Here is a 25,485-nt window from a genome sequence, read left to right on the forward strand (position 1 = left end):
ACACTATGGAGCTCTTGCTACAAACCTCCCTTTACAACATATATCAGAGGTTCAGCGGGTCATGTCAAGGCTTCTTTGGCTGCTTTAGCCATAACGGGTAGAGGGGCTGTGCCCTATGTCACATGGGGCTATATTATTCCTGGGAAGCAGATTTAAAAAGTTTGCACATATTTATGAATCACGTACGATGATAAATCTATGCTTGACAGCATTCTCAATCCTGCCAAACAACAGCTTGCAGTTGCATCACATGGTTACATGGGTTTAACATTTTTGACTGATGTTTTAAATAGTGAAGCATGTTTTCATTGAAGTCCAGGATTTTTTTAGTTTTGTCACGATACATACATCATTTGCAATCTGAAGAATTCACAAGATGACGAAATTCACTGTCGAGATAGTACGGAGTTGTGTTTCATTAATTTGTTTTTCAAATACAGAATTTTGCCCTTTCATTAGCCATTGTAACTACATAACTTAAACGTCTTCTCTTCAAAACTTATGCGCATGTCTACATAATATATGTACCGGTATATCGAATATTATATTATAGCTTTGTCAATACCAGTGAATTTTGTGACGTCATATCCATACATTATTACTGATAATGTATTCCATTATTCAGCATTGCGGCCACACAGCGAGCAAGATTTTTTTTGGAAAACGAAAAAAGGACTGCGCATTTAAAAAGAGGGGAAATATCGGATAAACTAAGTAATACACAAAACTATAAATCTTGACAATAGTTCACAATATTGATAATAATGTCTTACTGTACGATTTATTACATTTTTTGAGTCCTCACGCACGCACTTGCCGTCTGTCTGGCTGGCGCTCAGCATGCAGTCCCGTCCGATACGCTGGTTGTACTACTACGTTTGTTTACAACATGGTTCGCTTCGTTGCCGTATAGGTGAAACAGAACTCAGTACGTTTGCAAACTCCTAGACGATACTGGGTTTGACACATGGCATATTATGTATGTCAGTGGCCATGTAAACGATGCAAGCGTGAAAGGCTACTCGAACCAGCCGTAAACGGGCCAACAACGACAGCTTGCGGTCATCAACCTTGATCGGAAGTGTTTACGGAAATTACTACGGAGCCATTCAAAGTCTCGGTCCAAGGTCAGCTACTACCAACAATCATGACGACCGTGGACTCTCCGTTGATCTAACATCTCGGCCACCTAATTCTGATGCACTGACTGTAATCGGAGACAACTTTCATTCATCGTTTTTTTCTCCATCTCTGTGATTTTACCTTGCCTTGTTCTCGATATCGCGACGGTACCGAAACCCTCTAGTATGTTTGTCAACTGTACCTTTCAAGCACCCGTTTACGTCAAGTTCTGTCGTTCGCCGAAATAAAATAGCTCTTCTCAAGGAGCCATCGAAAATTAAATTTATAGACACAATTATTATTGAAATATAAACATTTGAATAACAATGTTGAACTCTGTTGATATCGTTTGCAATGAATGCTGTACTACTAGCGACATAATAATGATCGTATTGATCAGCTGATACCATGGCATGCAGCTCGCTGATCATACTGATGTCGATGCATGAACATTCCGTTTTTTTCATCTCTGGCATTTCACCGTGTCGATGTTTGAATGGCATGATATTTAAAGGTGATGTTTCAAGTTTGATATAGACGGTAGGGATGCAGTTACTTTTCATTTCCTTCGAAAATACATCGTTTTTCAATTCAAAATGAACCGTGAAAGTGCTGGTCATTTTTTGTGCTGAACGTGCGTGTTCAGTGCAGTGCACTGTGCAGTGTGGAGTGCATGTAATATGTACAGAGTCAGGGCCGATCATGCTGGACGACGCTCACTGGCTTCAAACTCAGTTATAATTTCCTTTTTTATTCGTTTTCTACAACTACAAATTCACTGGCATTGCCAAAACTATAAAATAATAGCAATAATGCACCCCCTCCCGGCCCATAATGGACTCAAGCAAACTTTGCACTCCATAATGTACTCGGCTTCGCCTCGTACATTATGTCGTGCAAAGTTTGCTTTCGTCCATTATGAGCCGGGAGGGGGTGCATTATTGCTTAATTAAGGCAGGTCGAACCTCAAAAATTGAAAGACTTACAGTAAAACACTTTTTGCTCAAATTTTCCTCAGCAAACTTTCAACCACTCTCTTATAAAATTAAAAATTCATGAAAATCGGGGGTCACCTGCGAATTTCGGTAGTAGAAAAACTATCCAATATTGACCGATATTTGAAATTCAAAATGGCCGCATCCATGCTTTTTCTCTATGAAGGAATGTAGTTCCAATTTTCACAAAACTAAGCCGGTGAACCTTTATTTACTAAATAAGTTTCAAACGGAGCCAAAAGAATGTTGTAAATGTAAAAGTCTGAGTGTCAGAATATCTGTTCTGGAGTCGCATTCTACCTTTAACTTAAAAATGTCATTGAACAGAAAGTACACGCAACTGCACGTCCAAATACAATGGTTTTCATTATAATGCTGTGTAATGAGTTTAACAAAAGGCTTAGTTTCCATGCCCCTGTCTCGGTCAACTATTTGTACACTGTAGGATAGCATTTGGCAAAGATGGAGATGTCTTCATAGTGGACAATCGGAGAGTTCGCCAAATAGGAAGTGATGGCATCATCGAAGCCTATATCGGCACAAACCTTATCGACCAACATGAAGCTGAGAAATCAAGTGACTATTATACTGCTCCGATGAATGACATTACCTTGACCTGGCCTACCGACATCGCGTGTCCACCCAGAAGACGATACTTTGTACATCGTAGATGGCAATGTCGTATTTACCTTGAATAAACAAGGCAATGTTCGACCAATCATAGGACGCACTCCTGTACGACCCCCAGTTTATCCACCAACTGGTCATCCAGACAGGGAGAAGGCGTTAGATGCAAGACTTGTGTCCCCGCAGGTACGTAAACTACACTCGATAGCGCAATGAGCGATGCATTTCAGCATTACTTGTATTAATCCGACCCAGAAAATGAAATATTTAATTAAATAATCAAATTGAAAGTTCATTATCTTAGCTCTACATGTTACCTTGTGATCCTGTGATGATAACAATATGTTAATAGAAGTACCATTCATACCGAAGTTCAGAAAATGAAATAAATACAAGAATTGCAGGTATTTGTAGAGTCAGTTAAATGATAAAATTGCATGTATTCATGATTTGTATTTGATAAAAAGCAGACACACGACAAGTGATTCATTTTCTCGTGAACGCCAAGTCTGTTGAATCAATTGTGGTTGTAGACAGTCATTTGTCATTTTCATACGGAATTAATCATTCGTTTTTCATCAACGTGTCTTCTTTGCAGGGTATCACAGTATCACCATATGGTACCGTGTATATCAGCGAAACGGATTTCAAGTATATCCACCGAGTACGAGCACATGGACGCGGTAGTGGGGTCTACCCTGTAGCTGGGCAGGCGTCCTCCTGTGCATGCGATGACAGGGGCTGTAATTGTTTCAGTGAAGGTGCATCGGCGGTGAAAAGTCAGATGTATGCACCGGCCATGGTGACATTAACGCCGAGCAATGAATTGTACATCGCTGAACAAGGTAACTCGCAGTGTTTACTGACGTAATTTCATCCGTTCACAAATCGTTGTCATTTCTCACATCAAAGATTTAATCTGAACATAGAATTATGACTTATCGGAACTGGTATTGCCTGCAAAAGTTGCCAGACAAAACACCTGTAATGCTGGCTTAAAACTGCTTGTTATAACCGTGGCTTTTACAGTAACAGTGTCTTTCTACTCTAATTCTCATAGAAAGAAAAGAACTTTGAAGGGTTCTGTTTCTTAGCGTTGTTACTTTTCAAATAGCAAATAAACACACTCTCTATGATGATTCTTTTTAGGATGCTCACAGAATGACATCGTGAGAGCCAAATATTTTTTTTTCATTACAGGAAACTTCAGGGTTCGTTCTATGGGAGCTGGTCACCCAAAGGTCGGTGAAGTGGACAACTACCTCATTCCTGGACCAGATCCAAAGTAATGTCTGAAAATTCTAAACCTGTTATGCATGCCTATCAAAAAGCGTATGATAAAACAGCGTTCAAGTTTGAATGTGTAGCGTTCTTTACTATACATGTAAATGCCGCATTCAAAGAATTGGATTCAATATAACATGTTTTCAAGTCTAAAACAATGCGGACGTGCCCCTGTTGTGCTTCTTCGCCACAAAAATATTTACTGGCATAAATTTGTTTACTTACAAAGCATCAGTAAAGTTTGTCTTGGACGTGCGTGGAATGGATTTTTAAGATCTCATCTCAATGGCTGTTGATATGTCAAAGCAATTTGTTCTATTTTCCTCCAATTTACACAGTGACATCTTCATTTTCAACGGACAAGGACAGCATTTACGAACGTTTAACATGAAAACAAGACGAGATGTCCATAAGTTCGAATACAACGAAGATGGCCTACTACAGGTTAGTTACGCTACGTATGACATTACATTCCAAAAACTTCATAATGTATGAAACCCTCAGAAGAAATGTTCTTACACCAAAGACTATTATGTTTCTCTCCGTCTTGATCTGTTTTGTTTTTGGGTTTTTTTATCTTCTCTTTGTTGTTAGGTAATACTTTGCATCAATCTTGACCGTCGTGTACGTTGCTATTGATGGCACACTGTGTGCAAGGGCGATAAGAAAGTTGACTGAACATCGATAAATCAATTGGTTCAGTGACAATATAATAGTAATAAATGAACCACCACAAATCAGTCGCCATAGGATATCATTTCTGATGACATCGTTATCGATGAATATCCCATGACAAATAACTTTCCTTTTGTGACATCAGAAAGTGACAGACTGGAAAAATAATTCCGTCCAGGTGGAGCGGTTATCAGATGGTATTCCCCATGCAATAGTGTCCCCAAAAGGCGTCAGAACTGTATTGGGAGTGAATGCTGAAGGCCTTATGGATTTCTTTTCGGATCCAAGTGACGGAATCACACGAGTCTCCTACCAAGACGGTGGACTGATTCGGGGAGTGAATTATCCGGATGGCTTCAGTCACTACTTAGCGTAAGACTAATGCTTTAAATGTCCTTTTAGAGGCCGATTATCGCTTTAACCTTGTTTATACGTAAAAGCCAGTTACATCTTAATGCACTTGTTTACTGTGGTTCATATGCACATATTGATCAGCATATGAGTCAGTTTGTATATTTAACTATTTGTATCAGTCTCCGCTTTACCTTCCACGAGAGCAGGCCCTTAAAATTTCACTTTTCTCATGGAATATCACCTTTTGAAGGTACGACGAGAACGGGCGTGTATTTGCCCAATACGACAACTTAGGTCGGCGTGAGCTTTACGGTAACTTCCAAGGCAGCACTTCAAGTACCGTCACCACATATACGTCACTGAACAGAGAGCAGAGTGTGGAAACACAGTCCTCATCAAGTCAAATAAAGAAGATCTATAAAACAAAGGCAGGGAAAACACATGAGGTGATCAGCAAAGTACAGGAAGGGATAACAGAGACAACATTTCCCGATGGCACCATGGTACGTCATCGTTACCTTTAATACTTTGTGCTATAATTGATATCTTACTGAAAAACTTCCATCTTATATGATGTTATTCAAGAATAGTTTACAGAGCATTTGAATGCTACACTCTTCAGTATGGCAACTGATTGCACAAAAATAATATACCAAATTGTCAACCAAGACAGATCAGAAAGATCACTTTATCAATCTGAGCCTATGGAACTAACAAGTATATAATCACTGTAAATGCTTCAACATTTAAAAGTATGCTCTTTCAACAGACATTACATCCTGAACAATGCTAACAATGCTATGAAAGATCCTATTAAATCAAATAACCTAAAGAAACTGTGCATTACCCAATGGACAAAATATACGAGTGATACGTTTCCTTTCCTTTGAAATAGACAATAGAATCCGGAGCTCCCCATCCAGTTTGGGGGTCACAAGTTTCACTGCCGGGTACTTCAATAACGGTGTTACCTTCTGGACTGCAGAAACGAATAGATAATGACCACTTTGCAACACTGGATGTCCCGGATGACCCTCTTACGTTGCAGACTATTGGCCAACACGTAAAGGTAACTATTGAAAACCCTAACATCTATCAAATTGATGCAGTCTTTTGACGCTAGCGAAATCGGTTTTCTAGGTCGCCTAGCTATGTGCATTATCCTTAGACCCAAGCAACCTCTTAGCTTGCTACTGCTTGCGAAACGCTATTTGTTTTCACTAGTCTTCGCCGTTGCCTTAATCATACTGCGAAAGTTTTCTGAAAAAAAAGCAATTAGCCTACAACAAGTGATAAATATTGAAGAAAAAATTTGTTTTTTCAACAAGTTAACTGGAATGTAAAAAAAATGTCGCAACCCGCACGCATTTGATTTAATTCCAAGAATATATATAGATGTGTGCAATGTGACAAGTTATCTTATTTTCACTTACTTTATATAGGGTTATAATTAAAATGCCATAGCAAGAAAGGGCTACAGTGAGCTTCTATTGGACGAAAAAGGTCATAGGTATTATTAATTTTGTTATAATGAAATAATGTTTTTTATGTTAAAGCGTTTAAATTTCACTTCTTCTTGTGTACAAGGTAAATGACCAGACAATATCGACCACCGAGTACAGCTATTCTGATAGAGCAAGCACTTTGACAGTTGACGGAAACATGTAAGTATATTATGTATTGGTTCATGGTTGTAACACGCATATGTTGCTCATACAAAAATAGTGGGCCATATCTGAGCTATTTTCAAAGTCGTGTTATCAAAATTGAATTTATAGATGAGTATTTTGAAAAGTGAAATTTCTAGATTGGTATTTGTCTAAGTGTAGTAATATGCAATCATTTGAGGCATCTGTCATTTTATGGGATTCCCTAACCATTAGTTACGTTTGTCAGGCAATGGCTGACTGATAGCAGATAAGACTGTTTATGTCATAAAATTGTGAAAATGATTACATAAATGCAATGGAGGTATCGAATATACATTTTGCGTAAAATTAACGAAACCATACGATTAACGGATCTTTAATATTGATATCGGAACAAATCACACCCGTCGTTTACGGTGGTCGTGTCATAGAATCAACCATTTCCGGTTCCAAAGGTTTGACAAGAAATGATTCCGAGAAATGTTTTATTGTAGACGAGAGAGAATTATTTATGATGATATGGACAGGCCAGTTAGAATCCAAAGACCTTCCACCGGGTTTGTAGATACCACATTGGAGTATGTAGATTCATCGGAGGAAGTAAAGCGTATGAAACAAGGGGAGATGTGGCTCGACTACACATATGTATCCTTTCGCCATATAAAAAACACACAAATTCACGCATACAGTTTGAGGCTGAATACTATTAGTTCTTTATGATATGGACAATACATCGAAATACCCACTGCTTATATTTCAAACAACAATATTGCTATTTGTAGCCACCTGGAAAATGCTATACATCACAAGGTGCGACACTGCAATGTATCCATCGCTCAGACATAAATCTCAAATCTTACATGGGAGTATTTTGACATTTATCGTCCACTTGAGATATATTGACCGCCATGGTATCATTTCGTGTCGAAAAGAATTGTTGGGAGATAATTGGCATTATTTGAGCACAGCATCCTGTACGTGCTTATGTGTTCAAGATAAAGATGCAGTTCTATGACTACTTAACTTGCTCCTTCAGGATAACCATGGCAACATTATCAGTGAACGAACAAAGTCTGGATTGGAAACCCGCTTTGAATATTTTCAAAATGGAAAGGTGAATAATAAAATTATAATGTTATGTGCAGTACTGGCTAGTAAGTTATTCTTATAGGTCGCAAATAGTACAGAAAGAAGTTTTAAGTGATTGCATTGTTCATATCATGACATCCACAAATCCACATCCATTAGGTTGTTGTAAAAGACCCAGACAGTACTAAAGTTTAAAAGTCGATTGTAATTTTGTTCATTCCTATCTCCATGTCATCTGTATTGTCTTTCCACAGCTTTCAAAGTTAATCTTACCCAGCGGGCGAACATACCAGTTCCTCTATGACGGTGCTAGCAACTTTTTCAAAATTATAATGCCAAGTGGTGCAGAGCACCGTATGCAGACACGGATCAGGACTGAAACTCGAGACGAGCTCTACAAGGCTCCAGTGTCGCAACAAACTATCTACCTGTCAACTTATAACTTAGATTCTGATTTGATCCGCACATATCATTTTGTGCTAGGTTGTGTATTTCACTGGTATGATGACTTTGATAGATTAACGGCAGCTGCCTTTGACAAGCATTTCATCCGATTCGCTTATATAGACAACAGCAACAATGTTGTCAATGTTAACAGATACTACGAAAAAAACAAACATTCAATAATCGAATATTCTTATGACGGTTTCTTGCCAACTCAACAGATCGTATCCGATGGCAGTGAAGTTTCTGCCACTTATGTGTACGAATACAACAACGTGTTCTTAATTAATCAAATCAGAGCCACCGTTTATGGGCGGAGGTATGAAACGGCAATGGAATACGATGACTTTGGCGTTATGACCAAATATGGACAGTTTGACTTGTCCTACATTTCCCCGAATACTCGCCGTATTTCTGATTCGAATGTAGAATGCACCTACACACATGACCAAAATGGAAGGATTACAGACATTATATGCATGATTAACTCAAACGAGGTATTTTCCTACCGACTTTCTTATAATGGGGAGTCGCTAGTTTCTGGAAGGGCAGTGAAGATCGCACAGGATGACTATACAAATCAATACTTGTATGATGATGATGGGCAGCTCGTTGATGTCTCGACAGACGGCCAAGCATCTGAGCATTATGAATATGATATCAACGGCAATCGGGTTTCCTGGGGCGGTGTTGGAGGGAGAGAGCAGCACAGCGCCCTCTACGATGACAACGATAGAATACAACAGTTTGACTCATTGCTGTGTAAGTTCACGGATGATGGATTCCTGCTCAGAAAAGGATCTGCTATATTCGCTTACAATGCAAAGGGTGAATTAGAAAAAGCTAGTGACAATGGTTTCTACGTTAAAGAATACAGATATGATGCTTTAGGCAGGCTGATTGAAAGCTCTGACTCTTCAAATGATGATCGGATCCGGTATTTCTATGGTGATCCAGGGAATGTAATTAGGGTCACGCATGTCGTCTATGGTGAGGAAGAACTTGTGACAGCTCTCTATTACAACCAGCTTGGACATCTTTTCGCCATGGTAACAGAAGACGTCATCAGTTACGTAATGTGTGATCATCTTGGTACTCCAATGGCGGTGTTTGACGAACAAGGCCGTCTAATCAAGATGATTATTCGAGATTCGTACGGTGTGTTATTGTCCGACTCGGCTCCTGGTGTATTTGTACCTATTGGTTATGTGGGAGGCATTTTTGACGCTAAAACGACCCTGACCAGATTCCATTACCGTGACTACGATGCTAGCATTGGCCGCTGGACGTCACGTGACCCGAGTCTGTACAGTAGCCAGCAGCCGAACCTGTATCAGTATGTCTTTAATGACCCGATTAATCTCCGTGATCCCTTGGGGCTGTTCTGTATCGGCGGTACATCTTACAATATCATTGGAGGAGGGGCAGAGCTGTGTTTTGATCGAAATGGTTGGTCTGCATGTGTTGAAGCAGGTCTCGGTGTCGGTGGACCATCATTTGGAATAGACTCAGGCGCACCAAAGAAAGGGTTCACATCAGAAATTTTCGCCGACGTTTCTGTCTCTGTTCCCGGATATTCCATCGGAGGCAGGACCGCGCTGAAATTTCAGCCGGACAAGAGACCATGCGTGGAAACCACAACATTCCAAGAGGTACAGTTTGGAAGGGGAAAACTTAAGCAAGGCAGTGAAGGAACATATCAAGCACAAATGGACCTAACTTCTTCGAGAAAACAAAGAAAAAAGAAAAAATTCGGTGTCGGAGCAAAAGCAGGAGTGAAAGCATGCTATGGCCGCTAAAATTGGAGCAGCAGAAGTGATTGTAATCGGCTGTTTTTGAAATAATTTTGTTTGCACAAATATATCTGTTTTGAGCTTTCTCGCCCTGAATCTATTTTTTCTCCTAGGTATTTTTATATTTTCTGCTCCGCTAGTAACACAGGATTTGCTACATGAGTCCAGTCTGATTAATATCCGATGTACATCTAGGTCGGTCTGTTACGCTGTCGTGTGTGTTCATTTTAACGATCCTCCCCACAATAGCTTGCTATGTAGACGGGAGAGGACCGCGGAAATAAAGACCATAACACGATGACAGACTGGCTCATCGCTGCATTGAATAGTATTCAAAGTGATGGGGTACTCCAAACTGTACATGTCGTGCAAGTGATAGCGCGATCAATGTAGTAGTAACCATAGTTTTGAATGCATCGTTCAAGTAGGTGTCTCTTTAAACATGATACACCGTGAAAAGTGTTAATCTGTAGGTGGTACGTATGAAGTATTAAATTCCCAATATTTAGAAATGTTCACGACTTTTTACATTGTTGCCTATTTACACGAGATGGAAATCAATAAAGGTATGTCAGTAGACTAGTATATTATACTTGAATTCAACTTTCTCTTTTGTATTCAAACCATATTCGCATTGTAATTATTTCAAACAGTCCTATAGATTCAATGAAATCTTATACTCCACTAGTCTCATCTTCTAGACATCGGTCGCTTCGCTCTTGCATAGAATAGTGCGCCTCAGACGTTGGGGAGTGTGACTTAGCATCGCTTCGGTCGATCCACGACATGTCTGTCCCTACCGCCAGGAACGCACTTTATTTTGATGATTCAAATTGCGTCAGCGAAGCGAAGCGGAGGTCTGGAGAGCGAGACTAATACTTCATTTAAAATTGATAGAGTTATGATTTGGCTCACAGAACTGTAACTCACCGAGGAAGGAAATGAGGTAATAAGGGAATACGTACGGAACGATTGGGTGCAACACCAAGCAAATTTAACACCCCCAGGTGCCGCCAACTAAGCTGTTCGTGCAAAAAGGTGTTCGTGCGCAATTTTTCAGCGGGCGGGCAAATTTCAAAACTAATCAGCGGGCGGGGAGAAAAAGTCAGTATTTAGTGTGGGCGGGGAAGAAATTTCATTTTTTCAGTGGGCGGGGAGAAATTTTTGACAGTGGGTAACGGAAAATACGGAGAGGGAGGGGAAAGTCGTGCTTGATAGAACTTGTGGGGAGATATAAGCGCCTAACTTAGAGGGGCGCAATGTTCTAAGGTATAGTACTAGCTGCTTTCAAGGTTTTGCGCTGTCTTTGATTGCCTACAGGACATTAAGTGGGCAATGGGGAATGTCAGTAGTGGGGAGAGGGCAGTGGGGAGCTTGAATTGTTGGGGGAGTGGGCAGTAGGCGTCAAAATTCAGTGGGAGGGCATTTTTCCCGTGTATGCTAGTGGGAGGGCAGTTACGAACAGCTCGGTATATCAGCCTTCAAAACATGTTTTGTGATGATTTTGCGAAACTAATGAAATCTACCAGTTGGCGGCACCTGCACCCCCTGATTCAGTGGCAGCGCCGTTAGTTCAGCGATTGTGCTAGACGGAAGAAGGATACGGACTTTCTTTCTACATGTCGGGGTGAGCAGTATGTTATTGTTGCCATATTGATGGTCCATAGCAAGATGGGCGTAACTCATGTTTTGTTCAAAATTGAGTTTTTGATATATTTTTTGTTCAGGAATGTGAAATGCATCTGTTGTGAAAATTTTGAGTAAAAAAGTCTATAAAACTCGTGTTGCCATAGGGACGTAACTTAATGACGCCGATGACGCCTCTTTTGCATGAGGAGAGTCGGTGCACTAAGGGCGGCCCGTAACTCCGTACTTACGCCTGTTTTGCTCGGGCAAAATATAAAAACATCAAACAAATCCTATAATGAGGATGCTATTCATCAAAACAGAAAAATGACCTGTGCATAAAGGAAGTAACATATGATGAGTTACGCCCTATAAAGGGCTTAACTCATGATGAGAGACTCCCTTTTTGCTTTAAATGCTACTACAAGACAGGCGTAACTCAACATTATTTCAATTAACATAAAATTGATTTCATAATTATAACAATCTTTTATGGCATTTTATATATCCATGACATTACCCGTTACCAATAAAACCATTAACTACAAACAAATTGAATTTTAGAGTTAGAGGCTTTTAAACCCTTTATTCTCCTCCAACTCAGTTTGTTGCAGAAAGTGAGTTACGCCCCTCTTGCACTGGGCCATAGATGTTGCTATGTAATCGAGATCCATTGCACTTATAATAGATTGCTTGTATTCATGGACAAAATTCCATGAGATTGTTTTTGCCCGCTTATGAACATTCGAAAATTATGATGAATTGATGAATCTCAACATGTGACCATAGTTAAAATTATGTCAAGGACAGTCTGAACTAGCTTTATCATAGTCAATAATAGTCAAGAATGGAGGCACAATATGTTAGATATTAAACTATAATTTCAACGATCCTCCCCTTTTGCTATATAGAGAGGGGAGGAACGCGGAAATAAAGTCCATAACACGATGACAGACCGACCAATCTCTACTTCGGATCGTAATCAAATTGATGGTACTCTACTTAGTGTACTCATTCTGGCGAAACATTTTGAAGAAAATTTAAAAACTCCGTTACTTACTAGCTATGTCGTGACTCACAATCTGCAGAAGTAACAAATACATGTATATTGGGACTTCATCATTGTGTTCTAGGAAACACTACTTTTCCTGCAGTTCTGAAGCAAAGTGAACTACGGCATTAGCACTCACAGTGCAGCTTTGTACAAATGAGTGTTCCGCAGAATTTTACAACACCCTTGTCTGTGATTTTTCAACAGTAATTGGACACCCTTTTTGAGAAATATGGAAGATATTAAGACAAAAAAACAGCCCTGATTTACAAAATCTAGGAGAGGCAGATATTTCCAAATATATAGTTACAGCCATTTCCGTGTCTTGCACAGAGCAATGAGATTACCCTCTCAGGGTGCTGGGATGCAGTAAATTTAACATTGAGATGATCAATCAATCAATCAATCAATCAATCAATATGCCATGCATTCCCGGGATCCATCTAAACTTTTCATGGTACATAAATTGGGCACAGGCCATGGCGAGTTTGGAGTAATTCTGCCTGTACTGTACTGTTAGCAAAATTGCCTGATAGTTGGCTAGGTATCAAAATTTAAAAGTTTGTTGCGGCTATAGATACTGCACACAATACCAGAAAGATACTCACATACACAGAGAGTAATTCCAGACTGTATTTGTGCTATATCCATGTCAAAGCATAGTCTGACTGAAATTTACAAAAGATTTATCAAAACAAATAATTACAGTGTGTTTCATTTGGTAATACCTGCGATACAGTAAAATACATGTATGATCATGGAATGAACATATTGGAAATGAATAAGTAGGAAAGGAATACAAAGTACCGGTATATTTACACAGAACAATTGGGTCTTCAAATAAGATTTCCTATACTCTGCTAGAAATGTCACTGACAATTAAGAATTTAGGTTCTGTTAAAATGTAAAGTATTTATGTTCATTGACTGCACTGGTCACTGTTATCACCATGGCTACATGGTATATGACCTTACATGCTGGTGTTTCAATTAACATGAATCTAAACGTTTTTGTTGGACACTCTGTAAAGGCTTATCATGTTTACTGATTTCCTTACTGAATATTCACTGTCAGTAATTTTGAGGTAGACTTTGCATTCCTCTTGCAACAAAATGCGGAATTTCAAATACTTAATGATACAAAAACTTTCAGCATGTAAAGTCATCTACCAGTCATGCAAATAGCCTATTGGTTACAATACATTGGTAAACACAGTCTCTTGGATTTTTAGGGGAAGCGTGGTGTAGACATCAAAGATTATGAAACAGCTCTCCATTTTGTCAAATTCAATGCCAAAATGTCCTTGGTGTGTCTCTTGAAAGGCAACATTTTGTGGATATGGTGTATAAACATTAGATTTTGATGTTGAAAATGGTGAACATAAAAAGGTTTGTAAAAAGAACTAAGAGTTATTTGGTACTTCTTTCAGCTCATGAAACCTTTGAATGAATCTGCTGTTCATTAAAACTTTCAAAACAAATTGTGTCTTCTACTTGTCTTCTTGTGAGAGATACCATAGATTGACTTTGGTTGACTTGATGAAGCTTAGTTTAATTTCTTACCAAAATTTCCTAGAAGGTTATGAGGTAATTTTTTTTCAGGTTGTATTCACCTCGAAAGTGAAAAACGTAAACTTTTGCTCAAACTTTCCTCAATGAAACTTTCAACCATTTTCTTACCGAAATCAGCAATAAAAATTGGGGGGGGGGGGGGGGGGGTGTCACTGTGCAAAGTTTGGAACTAGCAAAACAAATAATGCAACATTTTGCATTATTTGACATTCAAAATGGCCGCCATCCCTATGTTAACTTTATGGGGGAAAATTACATTTTGGATTTTCGAAAAACTACAAAAGTGAGTTTTTCTTTCTCCAAGAGCTTTAAAATGAGCCCCCACAAGTGGTAGATCAGAAAAGAATTGTAGAAATTTGATTGGTGCATCAAATAATCATTAAGACAGCTGAGCTTCAACAGGAAGTTTCATGGGTAAGGCCAAGTACATAACTCTTATATCCTTTTCACCAACCATGGTTTGGCCCAAACGCATTGATATCAGTGGCAAGTGGGGACCTGTTTACATGGAATTGGGGATGAACAGGTTTACTAAAGGTGCTTAAACCAAGTAAGCATACAGTACAGAAAGTATCCAATGCAGCTCCCATCTTTGCAAGTTCAATGTGTACATTTACCATACTGCCAAAAAATACCAGCGTTTTACTTTCATGGAATAAAGCACACATTGCAACAGAATTAAACGTTACAAGCATATGTATCAAACAACATACAACAAAACAATATCTTGATACTGGCATTATATAGTACTTCCACACAGGAAGAAAACACTGTCTTTAATGATATATTGCAAAAAGAAATGTTCTGTTTGCTGATCATTGGCAATAACAATGAACATAAAAAATCACACCTCACCCTTGAAAAAGCTCATATGTATAACCCTTGTATCACCATGGTTTGGCCCAAACGTATTGTTTTCCATGGTGATTGTGGACCTGCTTACAAGGAATAGGGGTGAACAGGTAATAACATACTTAACTATCAGATCGTGTAACACACTATTTAGTATATGATAGTGAGTACATCATGCTGGAGAAGTTCCTAGACTACCCATCATAAGTTGGATGTGTCCATGAGTGTATAATCATCAGCTACTCTACAAGAAATACAAATCCACTGGACACTTCAGAAAATATACAATTTTGGCAGTTTAAATAAGTAGAAAAATGTTTAAAAAAAATCATCAGTATTGGAAACTTCTCTTTGTCTGAATGTTGTCTAGAATTTCTTGTAATTCTTCATCCTCAAAGCGACCTTCAAGGCTGAAATTAACGCAATAAACGATATGATTCAGTGGGGACACTAGCTAACAGAAAACATGCAGAAACCACTAGAATACCAATGATGCTAGCGATCTCGTAACTTACTTCCAGATGAAAAAGACATTAACTAACAATCATTCTCATTAATTACATTGAAATTTGTTTTACAAAATATACTTAAACCTTCAGAGTCCTAAAGATTTTAACTTTAATAGCTGTGTGCATTCTATTGTTCTTTGACTAACTACATGTATTTGTTTTAGTATTCTGAAAAGAATACAGTACAAAAGGACCACATATTCTTGCTAATACTCACAAAATGTGAGTATTCAGGATAACATCTCAAATGTTCAACATATCAACCAAAGTCCTGACACAGGAAAAACAATTCTTTGTCAGCAATGATATTATGCTGTACTCCACTTAGCCTATGCAACCATATCATTTGACACTGACTTACCTAGGGATCAAAGATTTTGCCTCTTCTGCACTTTCAGGACAGAGATTTGCGACTGATGCCAACTCAAATTTGTGAAGCTTCTTCTGCATAAGTAAACTGATTAAACAGAATAAGAAATCAGAATATGTGTTATATAATTTGAAAGATTTTTGTGGTTGCCTACAGCTTTTCTTCATATTCATGTAGCCTCTTCAAAATAATTCTATATAGGATGCAGTTATCATATTTTTATCTAAGAAATTAATTATAATTTAACTGATTTCATCTATCTTTTTGTTGAAAGGTGGTTAGCTGGCAAATGTTATAAAAGGTTCCCTAATCATTTTACTCAATGTTCCCCTTTATATACATAGCAATCTTGAATAACAGCAGAAGTGTACAGTTGTTCCTAGTCTATCACCTCTGTTCCCTGATCATAGCTAAAAACACCAACTTCACTGCAACAAAGTATATTACACCACAGCAAACCCATAATTCCACAATGAACATTCGACAGAAATAGTGACAGCGCGTTCAAATAAATCTCCTTTGCATTCCATTTGTCAGTGTGAATACAACTGCTTCCTGTATTTGTAACTCTTCAATGCCAGTTTCCTCAAGCAAATCACAGATTGAAGCCATTTCAATGGCGGATAGAAAGTCACCCAGAAGTATGTTTGTATATGTTTTGGAAAAAACTTATGATGATAAAAAAATGATTGCAAAGTATGAAAATAAGGAACTTACCCTCTAACATCTGATATTGTTTCTCTGTTTGTAAATCTTGAAAATCTCTGAGTGTAGTGCAACGTCTTCATGAAAACTTCACTTAATTCTTGTTCTTCTTCTGCACTTTCGTTCTGTGTTTTTCTGTGTTCCAGTAACATGTGAACTTCTGAGTTCAGTAAAGTCTCTGCCTGCTCAAATTCTGAAAGTAGAAAAACAATTATATTCATTTATAGTGTCCCAATACATGAGAGTTTAGTTGTTGACTGCCAAGTTCATGACATGCTGTTGCAGTTTCTCAACTTTCAATTCATTTTTGTTGCCTTGAATAGTTATGAGAACCAAATGACTATTTGCCATACTGTGGAATGGGATGAATAACAGATCAACTCCCAGTATCATCATGGACTTCCATCAAACAGCGTATTGGTCAAATGAAAGTCAAGAACAATTGTGGAGATATCGTCAGGTACAATTTTTAAATAAAAAATTTGTTTACTTCAGGAAAAAATACTCATGCTGCAAGCACTATTTTTAGGGCTAGGGGTATAGTGAAGGGTTATTCTGCAAGGCGAATAGTTCAAGTCAATCTGTTATCCATACCACCGTGGGGCAAGTGGCAGACAATCTGTCATCTGCACTGTTGCAGTGTGAATAGAGGAAGTTGATCTGTTCTCCCATCGATGTAATTTTTTCTCCAAGCTCAATTTTGCGGCGATGGGGGAGTACTGTAGTGACAGTCAATCTACATGTAGTATCCACAACACTGTGAGGTGAAGTGGAGTTGATCTGTTATTCATGCAATTGAGGGGTTGTAGACCCTCTTCCTTATGAAAGCAACTTTTCAAATTCAGTCTCCTGTTCTCCCTTATCTCAATCAACCACATAGTTGGGCGAAGTTATGGGCTACAGGTTGAACTGCAGCAACTTCTCAGTGTGCAAACTGAAACTAAAGTTGTGAGTATGCGAAATGAATCAATATCATTGCTTTGTTAAACACAACTAAGGACTGGAGTGGCTTGAGTCGTGCCTTCAAGGACTCATGACATCAAAGTTGTTCCTTTGTTATAGTTATTTACTGAGTGGGCAATATTGTTTAAATGGGAAGTTACAGGACCATAGGCACACAAGAGGGGGATTACTGATGACGCAGCCATTTGCATACACTGAGCGGGAGGTTTTGAACTCTCATGATATTGCATTGACCGTATGATAAATTTGAACAATCATGATGGGCACTTTTGTGACATACAGTATGCAAAGAGGGGTCAAATGTCGTACAGGGAACACATTCTGAAACATATGCGTTCTCCGACAAAAATGGACCATTTTTTCAGTTTATTTTCTACTCAAGTTTAGTTGCTATAGTCCACAGACATCATAGACCACAGATATCATATACAAGATTCAATAACAATGAAAGCTTGAAACATGGAAGATTTGGGGATTCTGGGGTTAAATCGGCATGTCCGATCAGTAGTGTGGCTTTTTTACATCATAATAGATTTACGATAATCCGGCTTTTATAGGGGTAGCTCCTGTTTAAATGATTACAAACAGAAACAGATCAATAAATTGTGTATCTGAAACAGATCACATCCAGTCCATGGGGTTTATCAGACACAAAGACATTCTGATTGTGAAGTCATAAATAAATATATAAAATAAATCACAGTATGCACATAAGTTAACTTCCATGTCACTATATCTGTGGTCTCCTTTATACTTCAATATCTAGCCAAAATGGCAGGAGTTTTATACATAAGCAGTTGGCGGTAGTGGAGAAGTGTTACAAACTGTGCACCAGATTGACACCATCATGCACCATAGCTGCAAACTTGTAGCTCTACAGTGAGGCGGTCGGTGAGTTTGGTTTTTGCGTCCTCTACTGGTGAGCGAGGTCTTAAAACCAAAACTCACCGACCACCTCACCGTAGAGCTACAAGTTTGCAGCTACATGCACCACTCACTGTACAGACAACATGGTGAAGGGGTATCCATCATTCAATCATTGTACTTATTACATGCCTCGTATATCGAACGTCGCGCGCTCCATAGGATTCAATGGTAACTCGTTGATGACGTCGCGGGCCGCATAGTCATCACTGGACTGAAAGTGAACCGGAACTATTTTCAACTTGAATACTTTTTGATGTAAAAATGTTGAAATTTCATGTTTTGCATAGGAAATCCGGTTTTTGGAAAATTTTGCAGAAAAAAATTGATAAACCGCATAACAGTAGTTTAAATATATCAATGCGCCATTCGATGAGGAAAATCGTTCCATTTTTAATGGATTTTCGTCTAAGATGGAAATAAAGCATTTGATTATCATTTACCAATAAACCTAAATATTTTGAGAGAAAAATGTGTGTAAGAGAGGCATGTAATAAAAACATTATAGCCCAAACAAGGTACTATGTACCCTCGGGGCAGGAGACCATTTGCCCTCCTTACGTCGGGCAAATGGTCACCTACCCTCGGGCACATAGTCCCATGTTTGGGCTATAATATATAATATAATATACCTACAGTTAGCTGGTTACAGTTAGAGTTACATTGTATATGAGTATTTCAATTCAATTTACTTGGATTTGAATATCCATTTGATGGTGTTCAGTTTTGGACATGTTGTTCTTTCATCTGAAATGTACCATACCACACTCTCTGTCAGTGTGTGTTGAGTAATAAAAGATTGATTGATATAAACTACGATGTAAGAGCATGTGACTTTCGACCACAAAATCCATCGAATACAGAACACGTAGAAACATTACCAACGACAAAGGGGTACAGTATATTTCACAATTTCAGGAATAAGGGTAGATTCGAACATACCTTTCGGGAATTTCAATTCTGCTGCGTCTTCGTCTTCGTGTTGAAGATCTGGAGGTAGGTTCATTGCCATTTTGCTACTGTTAGTTCGTTTGTAATTTCTCTCCTATACAAAGGTCCCCTATCTCAGTAATGTTCATTCGTCCACAAAGAAAACAACAGTTTCAGACGTCAAATTTACTATAGCACTCAAAATAGATCTAAAGTATAACTAGTAGTATATACAGGTCACATAAAATTCCAGTAACATTGCTTAAACTTGCTTAAAAAATGGAATTTGCAGTACGTTCCTTTGTTCAGTGAGCTAGAGTGCCTCAAGTCGATCAAAATGGCGGACTACTCGGAAATATCCTGGGCTCAATGGAAAAACCTCCTTCGGTGGGGGACAAGGAGAAGAAATTGGCAAAACGTAAGTTGTTAGTTCATCTGTCAATGTCTTTGCTATCACTTTTCTTTCTTTAGATCGACAGTTGTGAAACAAGGCAATTGAAAGTGGCATTTACATGTTTGTCGCCTTGCCGACTACGCTGTACCTTTATCAGTCCGTGTTTTGTTCGGAGTGAAGTGGACTGTCCATTTGTCACGGGGAGCCGCTGCGGGTCAGCAGCGTCAGGGTTATTAAGTGCAAGTCTTGTTTGTATAGTTAACGAACAGCGCAAGACCGCGAGTAGTGCACTCCGTTCCAACACGAATTATTGGTAAGAAGGAAATGCGAATTATCATGTACGTCGCGCCTTGCAGCTCTATTTCAAGCTAACAAAAGGAAAATGAAAGGTTTCATGCTTTCTATGCATGAGGGCGCACACATATAGACAAGTCCGTTGATGTCCGACATACAGAAGAGGGGCACTAGGGGTGTTGAATCATGCAGATGATCAGCGGATTTCAGAAAATAGTTATGAAATCTTTTCTGTTGTGTTTATACAGAAAGAAAAAAAGAACTTGAAAAGCTTCAAGCAGAAGACAAGAAGAGGAAAACTGAGTTCAGAGTAAAGATCGAAAAGGAAATCAATGACTTTATAAATGACAGTGCCAAAACAAGGCTGAAATATGAACCAATGGACAGAGTCTATAGGAGCATTGTGTAAGCTACACATATACTTCATATACATAAATGGCAATACTTTTTGCCAATCTCGTAGTGTTTTACTTTTGTGAACTTTGAATACCATTGTCCCACTTGAGGATTGAAATCAATGAGGATGTATCAGTGTGTGGTTATGAAAAAAGTCATGTACCTAAGTCAGTGTGACAAACATTCGTTCAAGTTCTTTACAGGGTATTATACTGCTATAAGGATAACAGACAACATGGCTGTTCCGCTGGGAAATAAGCCATTGTCTTGGGTCACTGTCAGAATTTTATTTGCTGTTTTTTCTCTTACAGACATGATGTTGCTGAAGTAGCAGGTCTTACAACATTTTCATTTGGTGAGAGAGATGATAACAGATACATGATCGTTTTCAAAAAGGTAGGAGTGTATTTGAAACTCTTTTTTGAAGAACAAAGTCAAAAACTCTGATTTTGTATACCGCTGTAGAGATGTGAATATGAACTAGGCTTGATATATAACTTTTTATAAAAAATTATTGAGTATTAGCATTTTCAGATAAGTATACCAGTATACAATTTTCCATTCAAATGTTTGTACTAGGAATTTGCACCAACCGATGAAGAGTTAGCAGCTTACCGAAGTGGAAAAATAATTGACCCAGAAGAAGCAAGGGAAATTTACAAAACAAAAGTAAGTTGTGAAGGTTTACTTGTTTCCTTTTAATTAATGTTAATGTAGCAATTTCTAATTTTCCTAAATATTTTACAGGGACAAAGTTGGCCATTTTTCATGAATTTTGTTTGATACGAGATACTACTGATATGGTTTGACCTGTTGAAAGATACTGAATGAATTGGTGACCATGAATATATTTGACCCAGGTTTTAGACACGATCAATGAAACCATAGCGAAAATGAATTAATGGTCATGGCCATTAATCATTTTCGCAATGTTTTATTTAATTTGTCTAAAACCAGGGTCGAATATATGCATGGTCACCCATTCATTCAGTATCTTTCAACATGTCAAACCATATCAGTAGTATCTCGTATCAAACAAAATTCATGAAAATGGCAAACTTTGTCCCTTTAAGTGCATCTTTCACGCTGGTAGTAGGAAGTAAGAAGAGAAGATTTCTGATTCTGAAAAGAACATGTGCATGACTGAATAGTACAGGCCCCAAAAGTCTTATATCTGTACACTGTCCATTGCAAAATTTCTTCCTCCTCTGCATTCAATCCAGGCAGCTAGTTCCAAAGAAGACTGTCAAATTTCAAGTACGCATGAAAAGGATTTTGTGCCAACAACAAATTATCGAGATAAATACAAGAAACTAATCGGTGAAGATGCAGCCAAAGATGCAGCTCGTACTCTAGAAGCAAATAAACAATTTGGATTTGGTAAGTCACAATATTTATTCTGTCGTTTCCATGAGAACAGTTATTCATTTCCTTTCATTTAAAGTTCTAGTAGCTGTAACTTTTGATGATTTTTCCCCCACTTTTTTGTTTGTTATGTCAACTACAGTTTCTTGTTCTATTCCCCAAAGCATGTTGACGTACACAGTATTCAGCTTGTCAATTCAGCCTGTACACTTGAAAACCACATTGTTATTGTTGAAAGGTTAATCTTGATCCAGACTACAATTCAAATGTAAACAATACATGTAACAGCGCATTGTTTACATGTGTAAGGTGCTGTGTTGACAGCATAAATAGTTGGTGTTTCAACATGCTTTGGGGAGTAGAACAATAACTTGCCATTGAAGAACAAACAAAAGTAACAAAAAATTCATCAGAAGTTACAGCTACTGGCCCGTTAATAACCAAAAACAAGGACTGCTTGTTTTATGCCAAATCTTTAATCCATATAATACCAATATTTTATGCTAGTATAGAGGAAAAGAAAGACTCCATCATGCTGATTGATGATTCTACTACCTTATTTGTAGAATGCAACTCGAAAGTGAAAGACTTAAACTTTGCTCAAACCTTCCTCAATCAATCTTTAAACCATTCTCTTTCAAATCAAGAATAAAAATCAGGGGTCACAGTACAAATTTTGTACCAGAGAAACAAATTTCCGAAGATTTGCAAATGTTTGAAATTCAACATGGCTGCCATTGCTGTGTTAACTCTACGGAGAAAAAGATAATATTCAATTTGAAAAAAACTAAAACAGTAAAAATCCTTCTTTCTCCATGAGCTTCAAAATGACGCCCAACAAGTGGTAGATCTGAAAAGAATTGGAAAAGTTTGAGTCCAAATATCTGTCCCTGACGTTCATTCTACCTTGATGTTCCCAAAAGTGTCCCCGAAGGTCCTAAGGCGTGCTCTCCCTGAATTTCTTCGTGCAGCTATGACTCTTTTTACTGCTGTCATTTGCTTACATACTTTCTCAATAAAATATGCCTCTTGAATCCATGTTGTATCTTGACAATGTAATATTGTTTACCACAAACACTATGGTGTCGCAAGTTTGAATTATCAAACTACATTCATTGTAGTGATTAACCCTTTGAGTGCTGTAATTTTTCCCACCAAAATTTTAGTGCAACATTTTACCAATTTTTATGAATTTTTCTGTAATTTTTTGATAATTTTGGACCACATAGCCATCAAATTTCATCGGCTACAGTTTTTTATCAAAATTTTGGCAAAAATCTGAAAAAAATTGACTGGGGTGTAATTTTTATGGGCGACAAAAATTGACTTTGGCACTTTAAGGGTTAAGATGACTGCATTGTGAGCCTTTTTCTCTCAAATCTTTCCATGCAGTTCCCAGTGCTAACAAAAGAGACAAGAGATCAGTTGAAGAGATGATGAACGACATTAGGGCAAAGAAGAAACAAAAACAAGCTGAGGAAAGTACAGAACAGCCTTCATCTTCTACTGACTGATCACAGAACATGCACATAGAACCGTTTCAGTAATAAGGCATCCAACATCAATGCCCGGTGCAAGTATAAAATTATGACCTTTAAAGGTGACACGAGTACAATGTAGGTGATTGTGAACTCTTTCTTATTTGGGTTCAACTGAGAGGGGATGACTGCCATATAATGTGATCATTGCTTTTAAAGAGATTGTAAACTGATGACTTGGTTATAGACATACAGGTATTGATATAACTGAAATCTGCACCGTAATTATTTACTGCGGTGACTGTATACCTCGACTGATCAAAAGGATGCTGTACCAGATATCTCCAACACCAGACTTACGTAAAGTTTGCATTTTATTGCCTGTTAAGCTAAGTGGGTCCAAGATCCGCATACATTATAGACATTTCAACTGTGAACAAAGCTTTCAGCATTTCATGTTATGAAAATTAAAACAAAAAATTCAGCATTTCCTATCATGAAAATAATATTTAAAATATTCAATTCCCTGATGTGATTTTTTTCACTGGTTATTCATATTACGTCCACATTGCTACCTTTAGGTAATGCTCATGGTGAAACAGAAAGTTTAAAATTTTACTTCTAATTTACTCAAGAGACTTGAAACCATTGTTTTCATATCAAAAATAAAAATCAGGGGTCACTATACCAATTTTGGACTACCAAAAATAATCACATACAATTTACTGATAACGTTAATTCAAAATGGCCTTGAGTAAAACTGGATGAACTTCATTTGTTCCCCTAGTTTCAAAATGAGTGAACACAGGCAGAAGGCAAGCAAAGCATTATACAAATTTGAGTCTAGAACATGGCCCCAAGGTGCTTTACCCAAAGTGTGTGCAATGTACATATATCGTACATGCATGTGGTGTTTTATACTGCAAAAGTGAAGAGTAGAGTTAGGTTTTTCAGTCTCTTATATGAAACTACAGGATATCTGGCGTTATTTGTAAGAATGTAACTTGTTAATCTCAATATTGCACAAGAAAGACAGCTTTCCAAAAGTTCATTCTAGGTTCTTACCAATTTTGTAAATAAAGAGGAAACTTTTTAATTATGAATTTAAATTTTCATATGACTGTTTGACATTATCTCAGACAGTCGTTTGAAGTAGTACACATTTTATGGGTAACGCAAGTCAGTCAAATTTGCTTGTAAAACAGGAGGGTTAATTAAAGGGAAATGTCATTGGAACTGTGCTCACAGGTCGTATGGACCAATACGACCCATGTAAACACTACAGCCAAGGTATATTTGCAACTGATGACATTAAAACATGTTTGTTGTAATGTACATTGTAAAATTTAAATGTTGCCGCTACATATATGTTGACATGATGTATTTAAGTATTGTGCTTGAAATACATTGTTTGTAAACAAGAAAGTTTTACTGGTGCGGCGTGGTTCTGATGACCTCTCCCTTTAATGATATTCATTACAAAGGTTCTTTTTTCTCACCAAGACCTGTACATCTTTAAGTAGATTACCAGTATCTTGTTTTTCTTGGCTCCAAGATGGTGACATACCGGTACTGTATGGTTGTCTGTATTTTTTGGTTTTTTTTTCTTCGTAGTCTTGCTGGACAAATGTTACAATTGCTTCCACATGTAAATAGATAAATATAAAGAAGCCTTGAAGATTTAATCGTCAAGTTCTCTGTATTATTCAAGAATCTCGTTTTTCCAATCTTAAACAGTCGATTACTTTGTAAGTAATCATGAAATAGTGGTATTTTATGAATGGAGATCTCCATGATTTAAAATCTAATATCAAAATTGATAAACAAAAGCATGTGAGAGGTTGTGAATATGAAAGTTTGAAATTGTCAACCTATGCTTCCACGGGGCAATGCCTTGTGAAGTTTCTGGGTTTATGTCATCACTTGTTTATGATAGCAATTCTGTATATCAACTTTTACCTTTTTATTTTCCAAGGTATTCCCTTGTTAGGGTAGTACGCGCCTCGAAAGTGAAAGACTTAAACT

General features: G+C 37.9%; 4 protein-coding genes across 4 annotated transcripts in view; 2 read left to right on the plus strand and 2 right to left on the minus strand.

The window, feature by feature from the left end:
* LOC139137531 (uncharacterized) overlaps positions 1 to 25,485 on the minus strand; it is a 330,561-nt gene that overhangs the window by 232,027 nt on the left and 73,049 nt on the right. The gene's annotated exons all lie outside the window — the stretch shown is intronic.
* LOC139137520 (teneurin-2-like) lies at positions 2,563 to 10,622 on the plus strand. Its single transcript, XM_070705670.1, has 11 exons — positions 2,563 to 2,930; positions 3,343 to 3,589; positions 3,945 to 4,029; positions 4,367 to 4,472; positions 4,849 to 5,075; positions 5,308 to 5,560; positions 5,953 to 6,126; positions 6,645 to 6,721; positions 7,201 to 7,351; positions 7,743 to 7,820; positions 8,050 to 10,622. The coding sequence occupies exons 2-11, from the start codon at positions 3,529 to 3,531 to the stop codon at positions 10,036 to 10,038; spliced, it is 3,201 nt and encodes a 1,066-aa protein (XP_070561771.1). The 5' UTR covers positions 2,563 to 2,930; positions 3,343 to 3,528; the 3' UTR covers positions 10,039 to 10,622.
* Positions 13,405 to 19,694, minus strand: LOC139137522 (DNA-directed RNA polymerase II subunit RPB4-like). Its single transcript, XM_070705672.1, has 4 exons — positions 19,546 to 19,694; positions 16,729 to 16,909; positions 16,003 to 16,098; positions 13,405 to 15,542 (listed from the first exon to the last, which is right to left on the minus strand). The coding sequence occupies exons 1-4, from the start codon at positions 19,613 to 19,615 to the stop codon at positions 15,464 to 15,466; spliced, it is 426 nt and encodes a 141-aa protein (XP_070561773.1). The 5' UTR covers positions 19,616 to 19,694; the 3' UTR covers positions 13,405 to 15,463.
* Positions 19,709 to 25,145, plus strand: LOC139137521 (sperm-associated antigen 7 homolog). Its single transcript, XM_070705671.1, has 6 exons — positions 19,709 to 19,951; positions 20,470 to 20,626; positions 20,929 to 21,013; positions 21,197 to 21,286; positions 21,841 to 21,997; positions 23,375 to 25,145. The coding sequence occupies exons 1-6, from the start codon at positions 19,903 to 19,905 to the stop codon at positions 23,494 to 23,496; spliced, it is 660 nt and encodes a 219-aa protein (XP_070561772.1). The 5' UTR covers positions 19,709 to 19,902; the 3' UTR covers positions 23,497 to 25,145.

Source organism: Ptychodera flava, chromosome 7 (genome assembly GCF_041260155.1).
Source record: "Ptychodera flava strain L36383 chromosome 7, AS_Pfla_20210202, whole genome shotgun sequence".
Classification (NCBI taxonomy): domain Eukaryota; kingdom Metazoa; phylum Hemichordata; class Enteropneusta; family Ptychoderidae; genus Ptychodera; species Ptychodera flava.